The sequence below is a fragment of the Staurois parvus genome, unplaced genomic scaffold, assembly GCF_062004578.1.
Source record: "Staurois parvus isolate SC_StPar_1 unplaced genomic scaffold, SC_StPar_1.0 ptg000659l, whole genome shotgun sequence".
NCBI classification, from domain to species: Eukaryota; Metazoa; Chordata; class Amphibia; order Anura; family Ranidae; genus Staurois; species Staurois parvus.
Genome location: NW_028318455.1, coordinates 774379 through 796111, shown reverse-complemented (window position 1 = coordinate 796111; position 21733 = coordinate 774379). Strand labels below are relative to the sequence as shown.

The window sequence follows — 21733 nt, the reverse complement described above, 5'->3', positions numbered from 1 at the left end:
GGACGCCTTCTTTTTAATAGCACCATCAAAGGAAAACCCTCACAGCAGAGAAAAGCATGTTCCTCACCTATGCAAACTAGCAAAAACGGAAGCCCTGATGGAAGTGGTATGGGGTTAATGCAGGGCTGAATCAAGCTTTACTATTTAGCAATGTGCAATCATCTGGGGGTGGGGTATAACCCAATGGTCTAAAGACAGGGGTCTCCAAACTGTGGCCCGTGGGACACTATTCCGCCCAGTAATACCAATGATGGGATACTTCCTCCCAGTGATACCAATGATGGGACACTATTCCTCCCACTAATATCTAATATCAATTATGGGGCACTTTTTCTTCTCCAAGCCCAATACATTATTTGATCCCACTGACAATGGGGCATTTTTTTTTTGTTCCCACTGGCCACAGTCCGGCCCCCTTAAAGTCTGAAGAACAGTAAACTGGCCCTTTGTTTAGAAAGTTTGGAGACCACTGGTCTAAGAAATAACTCTATTGTGTTCTGTGATGTATAACGAACACATTAGTGCAGTTATACATTACTACAGTAAAAGTATATTTTTCTGAATCTGACCCAATGTTAGAATCTAGTCCCCTATTAAAAAAAAAAAAAAAAAAAAAAGATCAAACAGAGCACATGGAACCATCAGTCTACTGCGTCTCCATTGACTGTTCAGCTGGGGAGGGACAAGTCCAGTAAGTGTAACTTAACCTACCTCACCAGACAGGGCTGTTGTGGGCAGAGTTGTGTAAGCCTAAGTGGATGGAAAGAAATACAAATCAATTGGCAGGTATGTATTTAAGATCTGTATTTAGCAGATTGCTTGAAGCTAAACTTTTAAAGCCTAAAGTATAGTTTAAAACAAAAAAAAACCCAGCACAAGGGATATTACTTACTATTAATGCAATGTGTCCCTTGTGCTACTGGCTTCTGCATTCCATGAAATTCCCACCCTTTCCAACTACCTCCTCTATTCACAGAAGCTGTACTTTATGGAGGGAGCAGAGTTTTTCAATCATTCAGCTTCTATTAATGGAAAAATTGACGGAAAGGGCAGGCCATCAGGAACTCTTTGATGCATGCCTGTCACAGCTCCCTCAGCACTATTAACCCCTGCCATACTGAAAGATGACGGCAGCGGGGGCAAGGCAGAGCATCAGAGGAAGAAATTTTCAAGGAAAGATTGAGCCAGCAAAAATTTGGGGCATTATTATTAATCCAATGAGTCCCTTCGTGCTGACTTATTTTTTTTTTTTTTTTTTAAACTAAACTTAGGATTTTACTACTTCACTCTGAGGACGTCATATGATGTCCACCCAGAGAGAAGTGGTTATAACCAGGATGATGCTTGCAGCTACAGGCATTATCCCAGTATTAAAATGTTCAGTCAGAGATGCTATTTCATGTAGAAGTGATTCGAGTGACTACACAGCCACTTCAAAAGGTGGTGGAAGGAGGTGCTACCCTGCTTTTCCCAAGCTCTCCCATCCGATTGGGGAGTCTGGGACTACTCCCACTGGCAGCTTCGGCTACAACACAGAGAGAGGGAGAGGAAATGACATTGTTGCTCTCTGTGAGATTAGAAACTGGAAGCGACAAGGATTTTGTCACTTTCAGTTCTGTTTACAAGCTGCTACTGGCTTGTAAACAAATCGATCTGTTTGAAAGCCAGACAAGACATCTAGGGTACAACCAGGGGCGGACTGACAACTCATGGGGCCCCCGGGCAATAGGGGATCATGGAGCCCCTGTGTCATCGCCCACAAGCCTATGAAAAAGCCTATGAAAAGGTACCAGGAGCATCTCATGGGGCCCCCTACTGACCCCGAGCAGTGCCCAAGTGCTCGAATGGTCAGCCCGCCCCTGAGGACCTATCATGGCCCATACAATAACAAGGGATGTGTTTCATCTCTTGTGATAGCAATTAAACAAAAATTAAAGGGACAGTGTAAAAAAAAAAAAAAAAAGTTACTGGTAACCCGTAAAGTCGCTAAAGCGTTGCCTATGGATATTTTTAGGTACCGAAGTTTGGCGCCGCTCCACAGGTGTGACATGTTAGGTATCTATTATATTCAGGGTAACATCTTTTATATTTTTTCAAAAAGTTAGGTATTATATTGTGTTTGTGTGCACTAAAGTTCATTAAAAGTGGATTTTTTCATAAAAATATTGCATTTGAAAAACAGCTGCGCAAATACCACATGACATAAAAACCAGCAACACCCACTTTCTATTCTCTAGGGCCTATGTTTGGGGTTTTAAGTAATGTTCTAAATTTTTTTTTTTATATTTATATCTGAGAAGTGTCGGAATTGGCCTGGGAGTCAAGTGGATAAGCATTAAAAAAAGGAAATGCATGAAAGAAAAAAAAAATTCAGAGCTGAATTCCCTATTCTAATGGTTGCACTTCAACACACTGAGATGAAATATAGCCAAAAGGACACAGAACATAAATGGGACCATTTCAAATCATCATGTAAACACATTACACAATTTATTCCTATGCGTAAAAAGTAAAAAAAAAAACAACAAAATAAAACAAACATTTAAAAATTAAAGCATTAGAAATTTTTAAACTTGAAGGAACGTGTATATAGTTACAATGGTTACAACAGGTAAATCACACTGACAGCTATGCAAAAAGAAGGACAGGCTGCTAGAGAGAATAGAGCCAAAATAATCAATATAAAATAGCAAGGCATTCCAACAACCAATTGGCAACTGGAGCCTTCAACTGCCATCAGTGGCTCCATTTTTTTTCCTTCAAGTTAGTGGAAAAAAAAAAAAAAAAAAAGACACACAAACTCATTTTCATTAGGCATTTACAGATCTTCTCACCTTGGTCTCTTTAATCAAAAACAGGAGTTATAGCTCCTGGACTAATGACCTGCAACCATTAGGCCTTGAAGAATTCAGTTCAGTCATTTTAAAGCCATTGTTCCACATTTGTGCAGAGATTCTTTATTGACAGTTGTGGAATCAATAGATTTTCAAAAAGCAAATGTGTGAACCATACAATTAAAGTATCCACATCTTCACTTAGTAACCATATACTTACAAGTTTGACTTCTATTGAAAGAAATGTGATGGGTTATTAAGGGAACAGATATGTGATAATAGGCATTATTGTAAGAGAAAATAAGCAAGAATTTATACAAGGCAGGTATTAACAAATCTATTTTATGGGGAAGAAAGCAGAAGCCAGCTTTACTTTTAAGATTCTTTGTAATTCAACACTTCCAGTGTCCAATACCCATGCTCCTTGCCACATAAGGCTCCAACTTCCAATTCTCATGTCACTGCTGTGCCCAGAAATCATGTAGAAGTTGGAGGAAGGAACCACGGCGCACAAAAAAGAAAACTGGAATCTGACGCTTCCACAATTGTCAAATGCTGGAGACACTTGTGCATATAGAAAACTGAAGGCCAGTCCTCTTGAAGCTGCAACCCCTCCCTTCTTACACCTGTTTGGGTATAACAAGCAGTCCAAAAGAGAAAAGCATATGAGGGGAAAGTGCTTTGTTCCTAAATTGACACTGAAAAGAGTTTGTGGAGTACAAAAATCCTATTATCTATATAGCTTATCAAGGGACACAGATTATAACATAAGTAACCTCATAACATCCTAAAGCAGGCCAAGGGTGTAAGATAAACAAAACACTCAAAAACAGCTGAACCTAGCCTAATAGGAGGAAAAAACACACACAAAACACAAAGGAAAACGAAGGCCACCAAATAGCCAGCTGCAAAACCTTTCCATTGAAAGTCTCAAAAACACCAGCGTCTTCTTGTAAGATCTAATGGGGCTCCCTGTAGGCCAGGGCTGATAATTCAGAAACTTTCCTGGCCAAAGTAATTGCCACAAGAAAGATTACCTTACAGGATAGAAACATCAAAAGAAATTTATCAATTGGGTACAAAAATTGATGTATTTTAACAATGACTATACTATGAAAATAAATAATATATGCACTAGGTCTGACAATATTAATAGTAAACAAGCAGCCGCTGAACTGTGATACCAGTCATAAAACCCATGAACTAAAAAACAGCATTGCTGAAAAGAAATTTATTGCAAATAAACCTATAAAGAAGAAAGTGCTCACATAAGTATAAACAATATAACACGAGTCCATGTATAGTGATAAACAAATAATAATCGATCAAGTTCAGTTTTTGTGTGATGATCCAATCATCCCAGTGGAAGGAATTATACACGATAAAGTGATCCACAAACCAGAGCCAGTCTGAGTCCATGTTTATCACTTTTAGCGATCAACCTGCTAATCTATTTTTACCATTGTTCTTTTCCTTTTGGAATAGATCAATGGAATAATCTTGCCTCACTTTGTTTTAATAAACGAAAAACTTTAAATGGGCTTCACTATGGAGAAATTTTTTAAATCTTATGGTCCCTCGTGTATGGATGCCGATGGGAGTGCTGAGATGGAGGATTGACGTATCAGTGTTTAAATAAATCAAGCGTGTTGTGACACCTGTTTAATTGGGCAGCACAGTGGCTAAGTGGTTAGCACGTCCACCTGGCAGTATTAGGGTCGCCGGTTTGAATCCCAACTACGGCACCACCTGCCTGGAGTTTGCATGCTCTCCCTGTGCCTGCGTGGGTTTCCTCCTGGTACTCCGGTTTTCTCCCACGCTCCAAAGACATGCTGGTAAGTTAATTGGCTCCTATCTAAATTGGCCCTAGTATGTGTATGTATGAATGTAAGTTAGGGACCTTAGATTGTATATCCCTTGAGGGTTAGGGACTGATGTGAATGTACAATATATATGTAAAGAGCTGCGTAAATTGACAGCGCTATATAAGTACCTGAAATAAATAAATAAATAATTGCACTTGGTGGTGGTTTTGTTTGTGGATTACATTGCAACGTGTATGACTGATTACTTCCACTGGGATGACTGGATCATTACACAAAAACTGGATTGAACTTGATTTATTACTTTATTATTCATTTGTTTATCACTATACATCAGGCATGTCCAAAGTCCGGCCCGCGGGCCATTTACGGCCCAGGGGTCAGTTTAATACGGCCCTCCAACAGCCCTCCCTGCTCTGTGTAATGTGGCCCTCCCACGGCCCTCCCTTCTATGGCAGACAATCTTCTGCTTGAGAGCAGAGGGCAGTGCGCATGCCTGACTACGGCGCATTCTCCCTGGTCTGTGTAAATGCGGCTGTCGCACGGCCCTCCCTTCTGTGGCAGACAGTCTTCTGCTTGAGAGCAGTGCGCATGCGTGACTGCGCCGCGCTGGGAGCGACAGAGGGCGGTGACGTCAGGGCCGGGCTTCCAGCGTGAAGTGTGTTTCTCTTCCCCTCCCGGCTGCCGAGCAGAGACTTCAGCTCCAGCTACCTTTTTCACCCTTCACATTAGTGCAGGTAAGTTTTTTTTAAATTTATTTTCAATACATTGTGAAAACTCAGCTGTCAGTTGATCTTAATGTTATGAAATGAAAAGTATGTCGTTTGCAATTAACTTGGCATAAAATAATTTATTTGCATTTAATTGTAATGGTTCAAAGAATGTTCGGAAAAATGTTCGGCCCTCCACCATGTTCACTTCATCCAATCTGGCCCTCTTTGAAAAAAGTTTGGACACCCCTGCTATACATGGACTCACGTGTTATATTGTTTATACTTATGTGAGCACTTTTTTCTTTATATACAGTTGTGTTCAAAATAATAGCAGTCAGGCATCACTAACCTGATCAATCACTGTTTTTGGTAGAAATGATATTTCTACATGGAAAATAATTTACTAGCAGGTCTAGTAGAGTAATAGAAATCCAACAGACCCAACAGTCATGACATGCATGCTGCTGATTCTGTGTAACTGAATCACTAATTGAAAGGGGCATGTTCAAAATAATAGCAGTGTGGAGTTCTATTAGTGAGGTCATTCATTCTTTGAAAAACAGGTGGCAATTATTGCCCTTATTTAAGGAAGGAAGGCACCAAATGTTGTACATGCTGATTACAGTGCATTTCTCTCTGAAATTCTGAGGAAAATGGGTCGTTCCAGACATTGTTCAGAAGAACAGCATACCTTGATTAAAAAGTTGATTGGAGAGGGGAAAACATATAAAGAAGTGCAGAAAATGATAGGCTGCTCAGCTAAAATGAGCGCAAATGCTTTAAAATGGCAACCAAAACCTGAAAGACGTGGAAGAAAGCGAAAAACTACCGTTCGAATGGATAGAAGAATAGCCAAAATGGCAAGGACTCAGCCAACAATCAGCTCCAGGAAGATCAGAGAAGGTCTAAAGTTACCTGTGAGTACTGTTACAATTAGAAGACGACTATGTGAAGCCAAGCTATCTGCAAGAAGCCCCCGAAAAAAGACATGTGCTGAAGAGGTTACAATTTGCCAAAGAGCACATTGATTGACCTAAAGAGAAATGACGCAACATTTTGTGGACTGATGAAAGTAAGATTGTTCTTTTTGGGTCTAGTGGCCGGAGACAGTTTGTCAGATGACCCCCAAACACTGAATTCAAGCCACAGTACACAGTGAAGACAGTGAAGCATGGTTGCGCAAGCATCATGATATGGGGATGTTTCTCATACTACGGTGTTGGGCCTATTTATCGCATACCAGGGATCGTGGATCATGGATCAATTTGAATACATCAGAATACTTGAAGAGGTCATGCTACCTTATGCTGAAGAGGAAATGCCCTTGAAATGGGTGTTCCAACAAGACAACGACCCCAAACACACCAGTAAACGTGCAACATCTTGGTTCCAGACCAACAAGATTGACGTCATGGAGTGGCCAGCCCAATCCCCGGATCTGAATCCAATAGAAAACTTGTGGGGTGACATCAAAAATGCAGTTTCTGAGGCAAAACCAAGAAATAGAGAAGAACTGTGAAATGTAGTCCAATCATCCTGGGCTGGAATACCTGTTCACAGGTGCCAGAAGTTGGTTGACTCCATGCAACACAGATGTACAGCAGTTCTCAGAAACAGTGCTTATACAACTAAATATTAATTGATTCAAAGAAAAGCAAAATCTTCAACATTTTTCAGTTTATATAGTGAATGTTTGAGTTTATAAAGAAGAATACAAACACTGCTATTTTTTTGAACAGTCTAATATTCACTTTTCTTCAATTTTTTTAGAGGAACAACACAAATTTGATCTATTTTTCTTCATGTTTTGATTTGGAATAGAAAGGGTAGTGTTCCCAATGCATTTGTGTGTATGGAAATAAAAGCTATTAGAAGGATTTTGAGCTTTATTCACTTTTTTCAACACACTGCTATTATTTTGAACACAACTGTATGTTTATTTGCAATAGAAATTTTTTTTCAGCGCTGCTGTTATTTTGTTAATGACCATACTAGATTTAGAGTGCAGGCCTAAAAAGGGGGAACAATGTGTAATATCTTGTATGAACAGTACAAATCAGTGAATGTTTAGCAAGAGAATGTTGAAAAAGAATGGATAGACCAAAACACATAACCCTGATAATAAGCGCCAAGTGTTGTTCTACTCCCAAACTGCAGGACACAATCCACCAAAAAATAGAATCTGATGCTCTTATCTCTCAGAACTTTAGTTTCAACCCCAGATGTAAGCCACAAGTGTGGCATTGCTTAACTGAAGTGGAACTAGATAACCATTCAGGAGGAGGGTCCAGTAAAGTAACCAAAAAAGTGCACATAACTGTAGGATGTTTTGATTCTTCCTGAAACTAACAACCCTGAACAGACACAAAGATCTAGGAAGCTGCCTCAAAACAGAAAGCTGGGATCCATCGTGAAAATCTTCTAATATAGGGGAAGAAAAAAACCTGCCCTCTGACAATGTTGGGGACAGGAGCTACCATGAAAGAAACATCCTGATTTAAGAATGCAGCTGGATCATCTTGTCTAGAGAAAACCTGGAACTGTTCCATGTCAAAAGTTTTGCTCCAAAGTTCTGGACAGGAACTGAGCAAATGAGACCACATCAAAAGCAGTTTCTTTAAGGTGGGAAGACCGTGGCCTGAATGGTAATCAAACAGATCTAGTATTCCAGCAATCTGATGAAGACAGAGATGACTCTGATAACTTCAGGATCTATTAGAAGTCCATCTTGTGAAAATTACAAATCTGGAGTGAGGTGAATACACTCAGAACCATGGCAAGGCCAAAGGGAGAGGCCACAAACTAAAGCTGATGTTGACTGGGGTAAAACAAAGAATTGCAGATGACTCAGAAAGATATGAATGTGTATATACCCATCGTTCATAAATGCCAAGTAGTCTCCATGTGGAAGAGAAGCCACAACTGACAATAAATTTCATCCTAAACTTCTGATGACGAATGAAGGCACTGAGAGTCATTAACACCAAAATAGGGTGGATTGGGCTTCAAAACATGTTCCAATAAAAACCCTGAAATCTTTCAGTTGGAGGAACAGAAATGATAACCCCCATTTCAACAATCCCTTAATGTATGCAGGAAAATCTGTTGGGAAAAAGAAAAAAAAGTGGGGTAGACGACAGCCGAAACTTGATTTTGTAACCGTGGATAACATCTCTGACAACCTCAAGCCAACAAGAACCCCCAACCCCCATCTCTTATAGAATATCTTCATATATCTCTTGGGCATATCTTCATGCCGAGTTGGAAAGGTTTTAAACCCTTTGTTTCCCAAGGGTGTTTAGAACACAAACCCATAGAGGTGGAAGATGACCTGGAGTTCCGGATCTGGTACCTGACTTGGATAATCCAAAACATTTTGATGCAGGATAGAAGAGTCTTGACCTATGCTGTTGATCTTTATTCTTACATAGCTGGGGTGAGTACTTGTACAGCTACTAATGGTGTTAAAACTTAATTCATTATTTACGGATATGTGCAATGTGGTAGCAACGCAAGCCGAGTTGCCAGTGACATAACGCAGCTAGCATAATCACATCACACATTAGTGAGCGTAGTTTTAAAGTGTATATAAACCCTAACTTTGTAAAACAACCCATTCAGTTTAAAAGAGAAATGAAAGGCAAAATGTTTGTGTATTGATATAAAAAAAACATTATAAACATTTTTAATAAGCAATTACATACCTTCTGTTCTCAACTGCATATGAGCTGGAGGAGGGGAAACATCAGCACACTGAACTTTCCAGTGAATGAACTGGGGGGGGGGCACAAGTTTAATCATTGAAGGCGGAGTTCCCAGCATAGCTAGAGAACCGACTATGGTGTGGTGTTCTGCTTAGTGTGGTACGTTTTTAATAGAAACTCAGAGTGACCGACAGGAACACCAGTGATTTCACACAAAGGAAGCAAAACCAAGAGAAAAGGATACTTTTTCATAGAATTACATGGTACAGCAGGACCATATCAGGAATATGAAATATTGGGCTTAGATATTCTTTAAGGGCAGAACTACCTCCACCTCTTTAGGAGTAGGGTCCATAAAAAAAAAAAAAAAAAATCAGCATCTTCTACTGAGAGAGTCAAAGCTTTTTTTATAGGAGAAACAACCACTGACTGATATTCAGCTATAAGTATTTCTCCCCTAGAGAAGGGGAGGGATTCTGTACTCAAAAACAAATCTACTTGAGCATCCACAACAAAATAAGCATTATTGTTTAGTGAAATTTACAGGCAAATCAAAATTTATTTTACTGTAATTAAACAGCACAGAACACAGGCTGAGTATTCCTAGACCCAGGGATGTCCTCAAGCAATGAATGAGAAGGGTGGGCAATAACTAGGCAAACTATGCCAACAAGCCCAATAACTAATCAACTGACCCTACTTTAGGGTGCTGCAGCATGAACCTTGTGGCTGAAAGCTGTATCCACAGAAGATTTGATGTTCACTAGGTAACAATTTGAAAAGGACCAGGTGGCAGTCTCACAAAGCTGGGAAACAGTGGCCTGGTGAAGAAATGCCCAGGACACATCTAGTGACCTGGTGGAGTGTGCATGCAAAAGCACAGGACAAGCTTTGTTCTTTAGAATGTAAGCTCAAGCAATCAGTTGTCTTAGCCATCAAGTGATTGTGGACTTCAAAGCAGGATGTCCCTTTCAAAGTCCTGAGGGTTGGATCAATAGGGAAACCTGTCTTCCTGATAGAAGCTGTTGCTTTGAGGTAGACTTTGGCGGCTCTGACTATAAGCAGGCATGTGAAGAGCAATTTCTTCTGGGTGCTTTGGAGCACAGCACAAACTAGGAAACACTAGGTCTTTAATGAGGTGGAATAGTGATACCACTTCTCTTATCTTTATGAAGAATGGCTCTTTATGCAGGCCATAGACGGGTCGTTTATCGGCCGAATTTTCGTCCACACGCAAAATCGGCCGATATTCACGACATTAGTGGGGCAATGCCGTTGGCCGTTTTTCGTGGATCTTCTCGTTTCTTTTTATCGGTCATGCTGGAAAATCCACGAAAAACGGCCATTTTTCGTAGACATTCGTGGAGAGATGCTAACCCAGAGACACGCCCAAAAGACATGAGATTAACAAGGCCACCTTGCAGGAGAAAATCTAAAAGGGGTTTCCCTGATGAGTTCAAAGACGGTTTTTTGTTGAGGTCCCAAGAAAACACAGGCTGCTGTACAGTAGACCTGATCCCAGATACACCTTGAATAAAGGCTTTGACAAATGGAAGCAAGGTCAGAGGCTTTTGAAAAAGAATGGAGAAGACCAAAACCTGTCCTTTCAGAGTGCTTAAGGCAAAGTTCTGGTTGCAGGATGGCCAGAATGCAAGCCACAGAGAAGTCTCTAGAGTTGAAGTTCCTGGGCTCACACCAAACAGGAATTTCCAGGTACAAGAGTACATCTCTCTGGGAGTTTTTTTTTTCTTGCTTTTTACAAAGTAGGAATAAGTGACTCACAGAACCTTCTGTCCCTCAAGGGCCAGGTTTCAACAATAATGCCATTAAAGTGAGCGACTTAGAAGCAGGATGCAATAAAAGACACAGAGACAACAGGTCTGTACTGTTGGAAAGAGGCCAAAAGGTTGTCTGCTAGCAGTCTGAGTACATCTGTGTACCAGGTTCTTCTGTGCCAGTTTGGTGCAACAAGAATCACCAGTTTCTTCTCTTGCTGTATTTTGGGGAGCAGACCAGGTGGAATTTGCACTGGAGGAAAGACAGAGCTAAGCCTAAAACAGGGGTGGGCAAACTGTTTGACTTGAGGGCCGCAATGGGTTTATATATTGGACCCGGGGGCCGGACCAAGAGTAGATGAATGATGTGTATGTGTCATCCATAGTAAGTATAGTAATATTCCCCCATAGTAAGCATAGTAATTAATCCCCCATATAGTAATTCATCCCCCATATAGTAATTCGTCCCCCATATAGTAATTCATCCCCCATATAGCAATTCACCCCCCCTATAGTAATTCACCCCCCCTATAGTAATTCATTCCCCATATTCATCCCCCATATTAAGTCCCCAAGTCCCCCCTGTGTCAATTCACTTACCTTTGCTCCGTGCGTTCCTCTCGCCGTGTTCCCGCGCCGTTCAGGTGTAGCATGAAAATCCGTCTCCTATGAGGATCTGTCCCCCTCGACGTATCTGCGCATGTGCCAGTTTCAGGCATTAGCAGCCGATCGGCGATCTCCGGCACATGCGCAGATACGTCGAGGGGGACAGATCCTCATAGGAAACAGATTTTCATGGTACATCGGTCTTCAGGGCGGACTGTGAGAGGAGCCTAGCGGGAGCCTAGCTCCGCGGGACGGATTAAAAGGTCCGCCGGGCCGTAGTTTGCCCATTGCTGGCCTAAAATGAGACCCAGGAATTACCAAGGCATCTGATGGCAGTGCTCAAGGCTCATTGGTGCTTGCCACAAACAGGGGTAACTTGTTGTTGAAACTGGAGGCCAGGATATCTGTCTAGGATGCCCCATCTCTGACATATGAAACAAGATATTATCTCTTGATCCAGGAAGTGACAGTTGAAGTAATCTGCCTTCCAGTTATCCACCCCTGGGATGTGGACAGCACAGATCACAGGACAGTGTTTCTCTGTCCAAGACAAAATATGCCTTGCTTCCTTCAAGGCTGCATAACTCTTGGAGCCCCCTTGGTGGTTGATATAGGCCACAGCTGTGGTGTTGTCTGACTGCACCCTAGTTGGGTAAAAGGAAAAGGAGGGTCCAGTGTTGCAGACCCATCCTTATTTCTGAGCTTCAGGATGATGGGAAGCTTGGCATCCATTGATGACTCTGTTCCTTGAACTGTGAGGGACTGGAACACTGCTCCACAGCCTAAAAGGCTGATATCTGTTACCACTTTTCAACGATCTGGAAGGATTGATATTGCCATTGTTAAAGCGATTCTAACGGTCACTTTTTTATTTTTGGAAAATAACGAACATGTCTATATTTGCAGTGGTTTTGCACAGAGCAGCCTGGATCCTCCTCTTCTCGGGTCCCTTGCAGGCTCTTCTAGCCCCTCCCTATCGGGTGCCCCCACAGCAAGCAGCTTGCTATGGGGGCACCTGCTACTCCATGTGTAAATTCATACACTGAGCCGCGGCTTGGCCCCACCCCCTCTCATTGGCTGTGATTGTCAGCAGCGGGAGCCAATGGCTTCTGCTTGCAGTCTCAGTCAATGAGGAGGTAGAGACCCGGGACAGTGGAGGCGGTCATGCACATCGCTGGATCATGATGGAGATCATGTAAGTATTTAGGGGGCTGGGGGCACTGTTGCACACAGGTTTTATACCTTCATGCATAGAATGCATGAAGGTGAAAAAGCTTGAGCCTTTACAACCACTTTAAAGCTAGGTTGGAGGTCCAAAGAACTAGGGATTTCCTTGCTTGATTGGACAGGAGCATGGGTCATTGAGGAATGGATCCTGCATGTCCCATGCAAAGAGGTTATTTTGGGAAGTCTCAAATGAAATTAGATGAAAAGAAGAGCCTCAAAAGAGGCTACCATGAGACCCAGAATGCTCAAGGAGAATTCCACAGATGGATGACTCTTTGACCTCAAGTCTCGAGTGTAAGGTCTGAGGGAAAGCTTCTCTGGAATAAAGACTTGCAAGGAAAGTGTCTAGAATCAAACCCAACTATTCCGGGTAAAGGAAGGTTTGGAGAGATATTTGGAACTGAAAGCCTGAAGCATATGAACTGTCTTGTGGACAATTGTAATCGGAAGGGAGATACGTCCTTCAGAAAAAGAATGTCTAGATAACCATTTATCTGGATGCTCTGAGCTCTTAGAAACACAAGAGACGGTGTGCAAGGAGATTTGGGGGCAGATGGCAACACGACAAACTGAACAATTCTGTTATTGCAAATCGACTCAGAGAAAAATTAACTAACCATGTGGATTCCATGTAAAATTTTGGAGTTTGAAGGTATTTGTTTAGGAATTTTAGGTCATGGATAGGGCATATACCCCCCCTCCCCCGTTGAGCTTTGGTACAGTGAGCAGGCTTGAACGTGTCCTTTAGTATTGGCAGAACTGCTCCTTGTGAGAAAACATTCTAGGGCATTCTGCAAAGCTGACTGTCATCCTGAAGATTTTAGCGCCAAGTTTGAAAAGTTTAAACTGTAAAGTGAATTGCAAGCACAGTCCCAGTTTTTACAGTAGTGTGGGGTCCAGGTACAGTTCCCAAGGTATTACCAAGGTTGCACAGATCCCGGTGCACTGCTTGTATTGTTCTAGAACAGCGATTTCCAAACTGTGGCTCAGGGGAAAGATGTGGCCCTTTGCTAGCCTTTATCTGGACCTTGGGGCACTATTTACCCAACTAACACCACTGATGGGACACTATTCCTCCCACTAACACCACTGACGGTGCTATTTTTCCCACTGACACCAACAATGGGACCTTATTCCTCTAGTTAAAACAAATGATGGGGAATTATTTATGCCCACTGATGCTGGGGCATTTTCTACTCCCGCTGGGTATAGTCCAGCCCCATTAAAGTCTGAAGGACAGTAAACTGGCCCTTTGTTTAGAATGTTTGGAGACCCGTTCTAGGAGATTGTGAAGTTGATTAAAGAGTTGATTGAATAATCTAAAATTTAAAAAAAAAAAATAATTAAGTAGCTAAGCGTGGTTTCTCCCAATAGCCCTTGCACAGCACAGTCATCTTAAATTTTGTTGTTTCCCCCTCCCCACCCAGGCATAAAGACAGGGAATTAAGCACAAGCTTTAAGAAGCCATCTTCGCCCATCCATCTGATCTACCCCCCCAAGGGGTCTTCAAGAACTGGGGTTCCACAGACAGGTGGACCTCAGCCCTGTAGAGTACTCTGCAGCTAACTCAACATGCCAAGATGAAAATTAAAATTTTTACCCTGCATCTTCTTTCATGTATACAGTACCCCAGGACAAAGACTAGAAATAATCTATCAAGAAGCAAACAGAAGCTCAACTCGCTCTGAAGAAAATTGATAGAAGAAAAATGGTCTTGATAAAATGTAAAAAGATTCCTTCTTCCCGAGCACAGAGAAAACATCTATTTTCAAAGGCATACTAGCAAAAAATTAGTGCAGCTATGGCTAGTAACCACTAAACATTGCATACACAGAAAATGCTGTTTACCAGCAGCGGTTCATAGCAGACAAATCTTCAAAACAACAGGAAAAGCAGCAGAACTGAATATACCTCTCCTCTCTTGAGGACACCGACTTAAACTGAGCAGGTGTGAAGGGTTATCACATAAAAGGGGGCTGGTCTTAAGTTTTCTATGTGCCTGGTTGCATTTCTGCTTTGGGTAGCAGTAAAATACTTGGTCACTCAATTATGAAATTGTATCTCTCAAAAGAAAATTATTTTTAAAAACAGAAGCAGAGACAGGTAAAGGGTGTGCTTGGAGCATAACCCAGGATCTGCCTTTTGAAATAAAGAAACAAAGGAAAGCTAGCACAAAAAAAAACCAAAACACTTTATTACTGAAAAATTAAACAAAACTGAACGCACTCACCTGAGCCAGATCAGTGTCCCTTTAGCAATACCACAAGCTGTCATTGAAACCAGGGCCAATTGATCAGAGAGTGGCCATGACTATACAAACCGACAGTCCTCTGCAAGGGCTTTGACAAAGAGTTCATACCCCTTGAAATTTTCCACATTTTGTCATGTTACAAGCAAAAATGTAAATGCATTTTATTGGGATTTTATGTGATAGGCCAACACAAAAGTGGCACATAATTGTGAAGAGGAATGAAAATGGTTTTCCAAATTTTCTGAAAAGTGTGGCGTGCATTTGTATTCAGCCCCCTTTACTCTGATATCCCTAACTAAAATCTAGTGGAACCATTTGTCTTCAAAAGTCACCTAATTAGTAAATAGTCTACCTGTGTGTAATTTAATGTCAGTATAAATACAGCTGCTCTGTGGAGCCCTCAGAGGTTTGTTAGAGAACATTAGTGAACAAACCGCATCATGAAGGCCAAGGAACACACCAGACAGGTCAGGCATAAAGTTGTGGAGAAGATTAAAGTAGGGTTAGGTTATAAAGAAAAAAAATCGCAAGCTTTCAATATCTCACGGAGCACTGTTCAATCCATCATCAGAAAGTATGGCACAACTGCAAACCTACCAAGACATGGTCGTCCACCTAAACTGACAGGCCAGGCAAGGAAAGCATTAAAATCAGAAAATCAGCCAAGAGGCCCAGGGTACCTCTGAAGGAACTGCAGAGATCCACAGCTCAGGTGGAAGAATCTGTCCACAGGACAACTATTAATCGTGCACTCCACAAATCTGGCCTTTTTGGAGGAGTGGCAAGAAGAAAGCCATTGCTGAAAGAAAGAAAGCCATAAGAAGTCCGTATGCAGTTTGCGAGAAGCCATGTGGGTGACACAGCAAACGTGGAAGAAAGTGCTCTGGTCAGATGAGACCAAAATTTAACTCTTTGACACTACACATCACCCTGAACACACCATCCCCACTGTGAAACATGGTGGTGACAGCATCATGTTGCGGGGATGCTTTCCTTCAGCAGGGACAGGGAAGCTGGTCAGAGTTGATGGAAAGATGGATGGAGCCAAATACAGGGCAATCGTAGAATAAAACCTGTTAGTCTGCAAAAGACTTGAGACTGAGGCAGAGGTTCACATTCCAGCAGGACAACGACCCTAAACATAAAGACAGAGCTACAATGGAATGATTTAGATCAAAGCATATTCTTGTGCTAGAGTAGCCCAGTCAAAGTTCAGACCTAAATCCAATTGAGAATCTGTGGTAAGACTTGAAAACTGATGTACAGACACTCTCCATCCAATCTGACAGAGCTTGAGCTATTTTGCAAAGAAGAATGAGCAAACGGTTCACTCTATAGATGTGCAAAGCTGGTAGAGACATACCCAAAAAAACTTGCAGCTGTAAATGCAGCGAAAAGCGGTTCTACAAATTATTGACTTGCAGGCTGAATATAAATGCATGCCACACTTTTCAGATATTTGTAAAAAATTTTGAAAACCAGTTATTTTCCTTTCACTTCACAATAATGTGCCTCTGTGTTGGTCTATCACATAAAATCCCAATAAAATACATTTTCATTTCTGGTTGTAACATGACAAAATGTGGAAAATTGCAAGGGGTATGCATACTTTTTCAAGGAATTGTAACGGAGAGGATGTTTTTGAGGATCCTGTTAATGTGGTATTGCTAAAAGTGCACACCTTATCTGGCTCATGTGAGTGCATTCAGTTTTGTCTAATTTTTCAGTTAATTCAGTGTTTTATTACACTAGTAGTGTGCTTCCCACTGTTTCCTTATATCTTTAATCCATTGCATTCCCTTGTGCATGATTTTTGGGAGAGCTGCAGCTCAATTATTGTGGAGGGAGAATAATTCAAATGTCACTGCTGTGTGAAGCAGATTATAAGGATACTTCAGCAAGAGGAGTGGAAAAACATTTCTTCTTGGCAGTATCTGCTTTTTGACCCATACTAGAAAAGTTACACCTTGCTGGTACTTATAAACAACAACAATGCAGTCAGCTTTAAAAAAAGAACAATCCACACAAAATGCATCCATCATATTTTCCATGATTCAGGTTCTTCTGGTTAAATAGAGAAATCTCTGCCTTAAAATTTCATCTGTGGCAGAAAAAAAGAGCAATGCTCCATTGTGTAATTGACAAAGAACTAAGGCATGCTTCCTTGTTAAAGGTCTGAAAAAAGTACAAAGTTGAGAAATCAGCTCAACTGTGACCACCTGTAACCTCCAGAATATCAGTTTGGGGGAGCAGAGAGGGGATAAATAAATGAAGGAATCATCTAATGAAAAATAGGCTGCTATTAAGGATCTTTTTGCTTCAATAAGCCTGATCAAGAAAAACACTGACTTCATTGTCGGCATACTTACTCCATGACTGTGACATTTATATTAAGTGTCAGCGACAGTTCAAACACACTGAAGCGAAAAGTTCATGATATCCAAATAATCTTTAAAGGACCATGGTACCTTTGGTAAGGCATGCCTATACATACAGGTGAAACTCGAAAAATTAGAATATTGTGCAAAAGTTAATTTATTTCAGTAATGCAACTTAAAAGGTGAAACTAATATAGGAGATAGACTCATTACATGCAAAGCAAGATAGTTCAAGCCGTGATTTGTCATAATTGTGATGATTATGGCTTACAGCTCATGAAAACCCCAAATCCACAATCTCAGAAAATTAGAATATTACATGCAATTAATAAAACAAGAATTGTACATAGAACAATATCGGACCTCTGAAAAGTATAAGCATACATATGTACTCAGTACTTGGTTTGGGCCCCTTTTGCAGCAATTACTGCCTCAGTGTGGCGTGGCATGGAAGCTATCAGCCTGTGGCACTGCTGAAGTGTTATGGAAGACCAGGATGCTTCAGTAGAGGCCTTCAGCTCTTCTGCATTGTTCGGTATCATGTCTCTCATCTTTCTTTTGGCAATGCCTCATAGATTCTTTATGGGGTTCAGGTCAGGCGAGTTTGCTGGCCAATCAAGCATAGTAATCCCATGGTCATTGAACCAGGTTTTGGTGCTTTTGGCAGTGTGGGCAGGTGCCAAGTCCTGCTGGAAAATGAAGTCGGCATCCCCATAAAGCTAGTTTGCGGAAGGAAGCATGAAGTGCTCCAAAATCTCCTGGTAGATTGCTGCGTTGACCCTGGCCTTAATGAAACACAGTGGACCAACACCAGCAGATAACATGGCTCCCCAAATCAACACAGACTGTGGAAAGTTCACACTGGACTTCAAGCATCTTGCAGTGTGTGCCTCTCCATTCTTCCTCCATACTCTGGGTCCTTGGTTTCCAAATGAGATGCAAAAGTTGCTCATCAGAAAAGAGGACTTTGGACCACTGAGCAACAGACCAGGTCTGTTTTTCTTTAGCTCAGGTAAGACGCTTCTGACGTTGTTGTTCAGGAGCGGCTTGACAAGAGGAATACGACATTTCAAGCCCATGTCCAGGATCCGCCTGTGTGTGGTGGCTCTTGATGCACTGACTCCAGCCTCAGTTCACTCCTTGTGAAAGTCCCCAACACTTTTGAATGGCCTTTTCCTGACAATCCTCTCCAGGCTGCAGTCATCCCTGCTGCTTGTGCACCTTTTTCGTCCACACTTTTCCCTTCCACATAACGTTCTATTAATGTGCTTTGATACGGCACTTTGGGAACATCCAACTTCTTTTTCAATTACCTTTTGATGCTTTCCCTCCTTATGGAGTGTGTCAATGATGGTTTTCTTCACAACTGTCAGGTCAGCAGTCTTTCCCATGATTGTGATTCCTACTGAACCAGACAGAGACCATTTAAAGGCTCAGGAACCCTTTGCAGGTGTTATGGCTTAATTAGCTGATTAGAGTGGGACACTTTGAGCCGAGAATATTGCACCTTTTCACAATATTCTAATTTTCTGAGATTGTGGATTTGGGGTTTTCATGAGCTGTAAGCCATAAGCATCACAATTATGACAAATCACAGCTTGAGCTATCTTGCTTTGCATGTAATGACTATCTCGTATATTAGTTTCACCTTTTAAGTTGCATTACTGAAATAAATGAACTTTTGCATGATATTCTAATTTTTTGAGTTTCACCTGTATACTTGACTGACAGACCACCTGAAGAAACACTTACCTATGTCCAGGCCAATTTTCAATGACCTGGAGCCACACTTCCTCGCTCTGTACCCTCTTAATTCTGCTATAAAGAGAGACGTACACAGCAGAAGGAAGAAGAAATTGGCTGGCCCATGGCAATGAATAGGGCAGACGGAACAAGTGAGCAGGACAGTAAGGACCCAGAAGGGACCCTTTTTGAAGCAATGTTGAATGGCTTTGAGCCAGGTTTCATAGTGAAAATTGCTTAATGGCCAAAGTATTTCTTCAGGTAAGCTGCACTCAGGGTGGAGCCATGCCTCAAAAGACGATTTGACAGTACCAGCTGCCCCTTAAGAAGGGGGCCATCAAAGGCAGCCCATGAATTTAGCTCAACACTGATTCCAAGAGCATCTTGCCAGAAGAGCAGAATATAATAAAGCAAAATAAATAAACCAAAAAAACAAAACAAAAACAAAAAAAAACCAAAAAAACAAAAGTTGAGCAAAAGAAAATCAAATTTAATGGTCTTAAATGCAAAATAAAACAAAACAAAACACAAAAAACAAAAACAAGAAATTTCAAGGCAGTCCATATAAATTCTGGGTAGGGAATTCACTTTACTTAACTATGAATCAAATCATTAGGTTAATACTTTAAAATTAAAGATTTTGTTATATTGCAAAGTGGTCATGTATTTCTACAAAGAAAAAAAAAAATCACAAATAGGGATGCAAAAAAGTTAAATGCTCAAATGTTTACAAATGCTCTTGTGCAGGAAGTTAATCTCACACTTACAGCCACCCACCCAACTTCCTTGGAAAAAAAATGGTATCTTAACTTATGCTGTACCAATACAAAGTGTACCATGCAGTGTACATGGAACAAAAGAAAACGTATCTACAAGAAACATTGCTTGAGTTCAGATACTAACTCTGACTGGAGTTTTCAAATAACTCTTTGGTCCTTCCCTACCATTCAGTTGGGTTTGTGGAAAAGTATGGAAAACTTATACAGGGAGCTGCAATTTTCATGTACTTTTAAGGACCAAATCAAATAAACCATAGTAATATATCTTTAAAAACTTGATCTGAAAGATGGAAATCACTTATATAAAAATGGATGGTGTATAAGTATACAGGAATTTTTATTTCTAACACAATAAAAAATAAATTGAAATGTGTGGCTGTATTCTTACAAAATGCCAACTACAGAATTTTGAAAAACAAAGGGAAAAACATTTCCAAAAGTAACTGGAAAATAACTATAAGCTATAACAATACAAGTCATTGAATGCCCCACAGTGACCCTGCATATACGATAAATTAGACATGCTGATACTAATGTCGCCATTTTCAGAAACCTGAACTGTAAACAGTTACTGTTTAGTAAAGACAACAATAACAGGGGGAGAGAAGCACTGTATATATATATATATACACAGATATTTAAGCTGGCAACGTGACAGCTTGGTTTAAAAAGTTTCCAGCATCTGGAAAAGATAAACCCACATAGCAAACCTTCTGAAAGTCTTTAAAGTTAGCACATGCTTAATTTTATCACCATCAGTAGGGTATGTTATCTAACCATATTTTATTTTTATATTTAAAGAAAATAACTTAAAAATTGGTCTAACATGTTGGGAACTCTCAAACATTTGAACATGTAAGTTGCATCCCCAGAGTATAAAAAATCTTTTTTTCCTTTTTAAGACTAAGACAGACACTTGTGAAAATTGGCGCAAAATGAGTTTTACACTAACAAAGAAAAAAAAGTCTTCCCCCGACTTCAATCTTATTTTCTCTATTTCATACAAAATCTAAGAGCAAGTTATTTGTGGGACTTGCTTGTTTTGAAAGAAACTTGCAAGGTTTTGTCCCCTAAACGGTAGCCATTAAGACTTGCAATGGCCATGGCAGCTTCTTCATAGTTTGTCATGGTCACAAAACCAAAACCTTTGCACTTGTTGGTGTTAAAATCACGGATAACCTTCACGTTAGTGACTGCTCCAAAAGGACCAAACATCTGCCAGAGGATTCCTTCATCTGCATCTTGCCCAAGGTTGTAAATAAAGATGCACCATCCAGAGGAAGCATTGCTAGCAACATTCACACCAGATATACTGCTCATATGATCAACTCCCATGGGTGAAAATCTATTAAAAAAAAAAAAAAAAAAAAAAACCCAAAGTTTAAGGTTTAGGCAGAAATAAACAGATCAAAGAGAAGACATTATCTTTACATTTGCAAACTATATTTTTGTGGGCTTTCAATTATTTTAAAGTTTAAAAGCAAAATCCAGACTTACATTTCATCTTTCACAGGCTCAATCCTTTACTGAAATTGCTTATTCTGATGTCAGTATGCAATGTAATATTCCCACAGTGTACATTAGAAGCTGCAGAAAGTCAGACTACCTGCCTGCTTCATTTCCTGGTTGGATTCAGAATACTCTATTACTAGCCGAAGTCTAGTCCTAATAATCAACCTAATGTTTTTGTATGTCACTGTAGTGCCACTGGCAAAACAAAGCTATCACTTACAATAAATTATTCACATCAGGATCTACATTTAAATGTTAGCAGTTTGTTATAAAGGACCCCTTGTTGATCACCCATATAATAGTCAGCTACTGATGTCCCTTGCTACAAGGGACCCTTGTAACAAACTGCAGTAGAATTAAAATATACCTGTGCTCAAAACCAATAAAT

The 21733-nt window shown here is 40.6% G+C and overlaps 1 protein-coding gene across 1 annotated transcript in view; it reads right to left on the bottom strand.

The window, feature by feature from the left end:
- Positions 1 to 19523: 19523 nt before the first annotated feature.
- ELAVL1 (ELAV like RNA binding protein 1) overlaps positions 19524 to 21733 on the bottom strand; it is a 140547-nt gene continuing 138337 nt past the window's right edge. The window contains exon 6 of the mRNA XM_089694312.1: positions 19524 to 21178. Within this exon, the coding sequence (XP_089550438.1) occupies positions 20854 to 21178 (325 nt within the window). The 3' untranslated portion in view covers positions 19524 to 20853. The remainder of the gene's footprint in view (positions 21179 to 21733) is intronic.